Here is a 7,500-nt window from a genome sequence, read left to right on the forward strand (position 1 = left end):
AGGCGATCTGTGTTTGTTCTTGTGAGTCTCTTGATAAAATGGTGCCTCCTTTTCTTTCAGTGGTTAGTATTTTATACCTGACTTTGTTTGTTTGTTTGTTTGTTTGTTTGTTTTCTCCCTCCACCTTCCAAAAAACACATTTTAAAACTCCCATTTTCTTGCAGTACGTCTTTTAAAAAAAAATCCTTAAACCTTCGACTTAATCGTCCTCTCCGAGCAAATGTGCACACACACTTAATGTGATTTAGTGAAGTCTCCTGTTCTTCAGTCCCAAAAAAAAGTTGTACTTCTCTGTTTATTGGAGTTTTACAGGCTAAAATAGAAAGCCAGAGGACAAAAAAAAGAGGTGCACAGAGAGAAGGCAGAAGAGAGAGGGAGGGAGGGAGGGAGGGAGGGAGGGATGGGCAAATGAAGGTCATTAGTTCAGTCGGCTGGGTACGGTGCATTCCTGAACCATGAGAGGGGGGAGAGATGGAGAGAGAAGGAATGTAGAAAAGAGAGTGAGAAAGAGAGAGAGACCAAAAGAGAGAGAGGGGGAAACGGGGTAGACCTGAAAAGAGGCACCCAGGAGAGGCAAGAGAGAACAAGAAAGAAACCAGAGAAGGAGGGAGGGGGGAAGTTTAAAGTAAGGAGATTGTTTAAGAGAGAGGGAGAGGAAAAGTTAGAAACTCTGTGTGTGTGTGTGTGTGTGTGTGTGTGTGTGTGTGTGTGTGTGTGTGTGTGTGTGTGTGTGTGTGTGTGTGTGTGTGTGTGTGTGTGTGTGTGTGTAGGGGGAGGTTAAGACTCATCTAAAAATGTGGTATCAGTTAAGTTTCTCAGGCGAACACAAAGGGAATGTTTGATTCGTGTTTGGAGGGGAGCAGTCAGCAGATCCTCATTAGCACCACACAGATACACACTCAGGAGTGATGCGTGTGTGTAAAAAATGAACTCTTTGAAGTTTGTGTCGCTTTAGAAACAAGACACACACACACACAGAGTGCAGGAATGTTGTCCTTCAACTGTTTTTTTTTCTTTTCTCCTGTCTTGTGATGCACATCACAGCTCTGTACTGTGTGATACGAGCCCCTGCCGTGTGTGTAAGCATTGTGTGTGTGTGTGTGAGCAGTGTGTGTGTGTGAGCAGTGTGAGAGATGTGACAGGTCTCGGGTTAATACACTGCCGGATTGCTGCGGATGATGGCGCACGCTTTCGTATTACTGCAGCCATGCCTCATGCTCGCCTCACACAGACCTGCAGGCCCTGAGGCGGGCGATGCTGCCCTCTGCTGGACAAGAGCAGAACAGCTCACTTAATGATAGTCTAAAATATATTCAGGATTACGAGAAGACCCTGTGAATGTATATCACGTTTAATATGAACCGCATTCTCAAATATTTTGTAGTCTTATAATTGTTAAACATGTATATACATATGTATACAAAATGTGCATGATTTAAATGCCGAACAGTGTCCCGTTATGAATATATTCCATTGCCGTGTGACTTATGACCGTATCTGTGCCCTCTTGTCTCGTCCTGCAGTGTTGAGCATCCGTGGCGTACAGGAGGAGGATCCCCCCGACCCCCAGATCATGCGTCTGGATAACATGCTGCTGGCCGAGGGAGTTTCCGGTCCAGAGAAAGGCGGCGGGTCTGCTGCGGCGGCAGCAGCCGCAGCGGCCGGAGGATCACCGAACGATGGCAGCGTGGAGCACTCGGACTACAGAGCCAAATTGGCTCAGATCCGCCAGATCTACCACTCCGAGCTGGAGAAATACGAACAGGTGGGAGTGAAAAAGCTTGTTTTGCTCAGCTGGAGTGTAAAACTAATCTCTGAGCGATTTGTCTGAAATTCAAGTAAATACGAATTACGTTCATCTCGTGTTTAGCGTCGGAGCTCTCATCCAAAAAGACAACAATAATACGATCAGAGGATTTAGTACAAGTTAACAGACAAAATGTCAAGACGTTACTTTAGTGTACAGTATTTTTAAGAACATACCCATGGTTAAGTGTACGGGGTCGTGTGTGTATAAGGAATCAAACACTTGGGTGAAGGTTACTGATGGCTACTGTTACTTCTGTATATATCAGTGTGTCCTGAAGCGTTTCATTGTATATTAGCATGATGTTTAATTTAATAATGCATGATTTTTATCCATTTATCCAGAATGTCTTGTGAGTCCAGTCAGTCTGTGTTATCGCTGCCTCTCTGTTTTTTTTTTTCTTTCCTGTCTTGAATTCGATGAGACAAAAATCATGCCGATTAGTTTTATTTTCATGATTGATTAAATTAAGAGCGCATTAATATAAACATGCGATTTGGCACAAACGAATCGGTAACCTTCTGACCAATCCCATTCAAGCGCTCATCGACGTCGTGGTTTAAAAATATTCTCTCTTAAAATTATGAAATTTTAATTTGTGGTTAAAAACCATTGTGTACAGAATTCAAGTCACGGGGCTGTGGTGCAGCTGTGTGTGGTTAGCTGTGTACAGCTGTGCATTCTGTACTGACCTAGTTGCTCTCTCTCTCGTGTGTGTGTGTGTGTGTGTGTGTGTCGCAGGCCTGCAGTGAATTCACTAACCACGTGATGAACCTGCTGAGAGAGCAGTCACGCACGCGGCCCATCTCACCCAAAGAGATCGAGCGCATGGTGGCCATTATTCACCGCAAGTTCAGCTCCATCCAGATGCAGCTCAAGCAGAGCACCTGCGAGGCCGTCATGATCCTCCGCTCCCGCTTCCTTGACGCCAGGTGTGTGTGTGTGTGTGTGTGTGTGTGTGTGTGTCTGTGTGTGAGGACAAAATGACCTCCTACAAGAAGGCAGATTTGCTTCGAGGGCCACATTTTACTTTGATCTGGAGATCAGTCACCAGACATCGAACTCTCCACTAACACTAATCTAAGTGACTGCATGGTTACTGTTGCTATGTAGGTCACACGAACAATAGAGTTCTGGGGAACGCATCAAGCACAGATATCACACCAGATAGCAGACCTGAGGTCTCCTGTGAACCTTTAGCATGATTTTTCACATTTGACTGATTAACTAACTGATTAATTATTATCTAAATACTCCCACAGTTATTTGACTGTATAATAATAATAATAGTAATAATTAGATAATCTCGAGCGTTATAAGCGAGCGGTGACGATGATGTATCCGGTCCACGTTTTACCGTGCTGACGTTACTCAGAATTCTCTTTAAGTGCTAGAAAAACAACAGTCTGTCAAGTCGTGTTTTAACTACACAATAGCCAATAACAATAAAACAATAAGGCAGCAAATCTACAGTCAGTTCTCAAAGTCGATGCATTTAAAGCGGGAAAAACGGATAAGTGTAAAGATCCGAGTAGACTATTGGGTCAGAGCTTCTCCAAAACAGCAGGTCATGTGTGCTGTTCCCGGTATGTAGTGGTGATCCAGCACACGGCTCACGGTGCAGGTCAGGTCTGATCCCACAGAAGAACCTCAGTCGAGCGAAGGATTGCTGGCTCTGATAGAAAGGAGTCAGAACACAGAGCATCACAGCTCACAGTGTGGAACTACATAGTGTTCAGTGACCATGCTGACTCATGGACTCCATCAAAAGCTCCTATAACGGACATGAGAATAACGGTGTGTGTGTGTGTGTGTTCACGGTGTGTGTGTGTTCACGGTGTGTGTGTGTTCACGGTGTGTGTGTGTTCACGGTGTGAGCGGGAGTCCCAAGTGGCATAATGTGAGGTCAAGAACCCCGAGCGTGCAAGAGATCGACTACGGCACTCGAAATCCTAGGACTAGCAACAGAGATCCTCACTATGATTTACAGGAGGAGATAGGGGATTAGCAGTGAGCGGGCAAAGCTTCTTGAGGGACGGCGAGAGTAGGATGGAGGGGAGGAAACGAAGAGCAGGAAGCCGAACGCACACCAGGAAGCGGTCAACTGTAAAAGAGGAGTAAGAGACCCCTGAAAAAGTTTTCAAGGCTTTTGTGGCGGGCGGGGGCAAGAAAGATAATTACCAGCAGTGGTAGTGAGCGCGATTCGAAGCGCAGAACAGCCGGAGAGGAGAAAGAGAGCACGCGAGGAGAAGCGGGAGGGAGACAGGATGAGGAAGACATAGGTGCGCAGAAGGAGAGGCGGGATTTCGGCGATACCGCTTGAAAATTATCAGAGACTACTGAAGCCGATTAACGCAAAGGTGCCTACTGAACGCACAAAAATCATGTAGTTACGACCTAGATGGAAACAGGAACTGAGAAGGAAGGGAACATTTTTGGAGAAATAGAAAAAAGAGTGGAGAGAAAGGGTAGGAAGATACCGAGATCCGACTGAGAGATCGATGAGAGAGAAGTGAGTCGGCGACGAGACAGCCTTCGGGCACTAATAGACTACCTTTCAGCGATCAAAACGCCGTGGTGTGCCTTAGCGTGACGGTGTGTGTGGTGTGTGTTCACGGGTGTGTACGTGTGATGTTAACGGTGTGTGTGTGGTGTCACGGTGTGTGTGTGGTGTCATGGGGACGTGGTAATGAGAACGAAAGAAGAAGGCTTAAAGAAACCGAGCAAGGGGCAGAACAGTGTCAATGTGTGTGAAAGGGAAACGGGAGACAGAGATAGGTAGCGAAAAACCGTCGATGTGGTGTATAAGATATCACGGCTGCCGACAAAGAATCATGGCTGAAAGAACTGGCGTGGTGGGTAAGAGCGGGATGGTAGAGGAGTGCCCTTTCACGGTCCCTTGTGTGTGTGGAGCGAAGGTCACCACGCCGTACTATGCCCGTACCAGAGACACAATAACAGGCAGGACCGTGTGTGCAGAGTCATCACGTGCTAGGGTAAGGCTTCAGCTTCAGATATGACAGATCACTTTGGCGAGTTAAGCAGGTGCCGACCAGAGTGCCTGTGTGGTGGGGGGGTATGTTGATTAGAAACGCGGTTGGGAATGTGGTGGTGTGCAAATCTCTGGGCTCTTAAAGACATAAGAAGACGAAACAGCGAGGGTGGGGCGGTTTTCGGAGACATAGGGAGACAGGGTTTCACGGAGCGTTGGGTACGAGGGCTCATAGAGGACGTTTAGGGCGTGTGGACGACGATGCAGGCAACGCACAACAACCTGGTAGCGCAACCCGTGAGATCACCACATATCGTTAAGAAACTGTTGTTTCGAGGTGGACTGATGGTGTGTGGGTCTGGGTGGGGGCAAGGAGATGAAGTCAAGCAGCCGGAGGCCCGGGAGATGGGTTGATCCACCCTGGGGCCCCAATTGCGCAGATCCGGGACGGCCTCACAGGAGCGCTTGTTATTCGAGGAGCTCTTGCTGTTGTGGAACAGTATCTACTGGTGTGGTGCGCCTGTTAAATCAAAGGGTGTGTAACATGCGAAAGATGACGCGCCAAGTTCCACCTGCCACTCTTTCCCCGATCGAGTGGACTGATACTCTTCGACCTCATTGTGCGAAGGGTGACAACGCGAGGAGTATAGTGGGAACCTTACCCGATAAGCCTCCTTGCGGTTATCCAACCGCTACCGATGTCCTGCATTCAGCCCTAGCGCTGAATGGGCGAGTATAGCGAGTTGTGTTGTCAGCACCCGCCGCGCGGTCAGAGGTGGGAGCCGTCCACGCACCCGGGTCAGGTGTTCCAGGAGCCCCCGCCGAACCATCGCCGCCCCCCAGAACCGCGGTTTATTGCCCTCCTGGCTCCCTACTTCGCCGAACCATTTCTGCGACCCCCCCCGTTGAACGCGCATCAAGCTCGCTTGCGACTTCTCCAATGTTGCCACGGTTCGGATTGATCAACCGGAACACACACCAGCCCCCTCCCGGCCCTCTCGACTCGTGTGTGTTGGGTTCCTAGGTTGTGTGTGTCGACTATCCGAGTGCTAACAGGAAGCCCTGTGCTGATGGAGTCCCTGTTTTTCACGAGTTTGTTTGGCTTCCCCCCGCTCCTCTGCCATGTTTGCGCCGTTATGTAACACTGTTTTCACATGTGCACCCCTCTGGCTCCCGATAGCTAGATGGTGGACCGCCTACAAGCATGGGTGTGTGTGTGTCGCACCACCGTTCACGCGCCCCACGCTAAGCTTCCGGACCTTTTGCACTTTTTTTTTCCCATGGTGTGTGTGTGTGTTCACGGTGTGTGGTTCACGGTGTTGTGTGTTCACGGTGTGTTGTGTACGGTGTGTGTTCACGGTGGTGTTCGTGTGTGGTGTGTGTGTTCACGGTGTGTGTGTTGTGTGGGTGTGTGTGGTGTTCACGGTGTGTGTTGTGTGTGTGTGTGTGTGTTCCGGTGTGTTTTATGTGGTGTGTGTGGTGTTCACGGTGTGGTGTGTGTGGTGTGTGTGTGGTGTTTGTTCACGGTGTGTGTGTGTGTGTGTGTTACGTGGTGTGTTGTGTGTAGTGTTGTGTGTGTGTTTTCACGGTTGTGTGTGTGTGTGTTCACGGTGGTGTGTGTGTGTGTGTTAACGGTGGGGGGTGTGTGTGTGTCACGTGTGTCCGTGTTTATGTGGTGTGTGTGGTGTTCACGGTGTGTGTGTGTGTAGTGGTGTTAGTGTGTGTGGTGTGTGTGTTGTGTTAACGGGGTGTGTGTGTGTGTGGAGTGTTCACGGTGTTTGTTGTGTTACGGTGGGGTGTGTGTGACGTGTGTTCACGGTGTGTGTGTGTGTGTTCACGGTGTGTGTTGTGTTGTGTTCAGGGTGTGTGTGTTCAAGGGTGTGTGTGTGTGTGTGTGTGTGATGTTCACGTTGTGTGTGGTGTGTGTTAACGGTGTGTGTGTTGTGTGTGTTCACGGTAATACGTGTGTTATGTATTTTTTGATGTGTGTGGTTCACGGTGCCCTGTGTGTGTGTGTTCACGGTGTGTGTGTGTGTGGGTGTGTTCACGGTGTGTGTGTGTGTCTGTGTGTTCACGGTGTGTGGTGTGTGGTGTCACGGTGTGTGGGTGTTCACGGTGTGTGTGTGTGTGTGTGTTACGGTGTGTGTGTGTGTGTTGTTCACGTTGGTGGGGGTGTGTGTGTGTGGTGTGTGTGTGCTGTGTGTGTGTGGTGTGGTTCTCGTGTTGGTGTGTGTGGTGTGTGTTCACGGCTGTGTTGTGTGTGTGTGTGTTCACGGTGTGGGTGTGTGTGTGTGTGTGTGTGGGTGTGTGTGAGTGTGTGGGTGCGTGTGTGTGTGTGTGTGTGTGTTCACGGTGTGTGTGTGTGTGTGTGTGTTCACGGTGTGTGTGTGTGTGTGTGTGTTCACGGTGTGTGTGTGTGTGTTCACGGTGTGTGTGTGTTCACGGTGTGTGTGTGTGTGTTCACGGTGTGTGTGTGTGTGTGTGTTCACGGTGTGTGTGTGTGTGTGTGTTCACGGTGTGTGTGTGTGTGTGTGTTCACGGTGTGTGTGTGTGTGTGTGTGTTCACGGTGTGTGTGTGTGTGTGTGTTCACGGTGTGTGTGTGTGTTCACGGTGTGTGTGTGTGTGTTCACGGTGGGTGTGTGTGTGTGTGGTGTTCAGCGGTGTGTGTGTGTGTGTGTGGTGTGTGTTCACGGTGTGTGT

The 7,500-nt window shown here is 49.1% G+C and overlaps 1 protein-coding gene across 2 annotated transcripts in view; it reads left to right on the forward strand.

The window, feature by feature from the left end:
* Positions 1 to 7,500, forward strand: part of pbx4 (pre-B-cell leukemia transcription factor 4) — a 51,228-nt gene that overhangs the window by 32,894 nt on the left and 10,834 nt on the right. For both annotated transcript variants that reach the window (XM_027155069.2, XM_027155070.2), the window contains 2 exons: positions 1,524 to 1,765; positions 2,549 to 2,739. In XM_027155069.2, coding sequence (XP_027010870.1) covers positions 1,524 to 1,765; positions 2,549 to 2,739 — 433 coding nt within the window. The remainder of the gene's footprint in view (positions 1 to 1,523; positions 1,766 to 2,548; positions 2,740 to 7,500) is intronic.

Source organism: Tachysurus fulvidraco, chromosome 24, assembly GCF_022655615.1.
Source record: "Tachysurus fulvidraco isolate hzauxx_2018 chromosome 24, HZAU_PFXX_2.0, whole genome shotgun sequence".
Classification (NCBI taxonomy): Eukaryota; Metazoa; Chordata; class Actinopteri; order Siluriformes; family Bagridae; genus Tachysurus; species Tachysurus fulvidraco.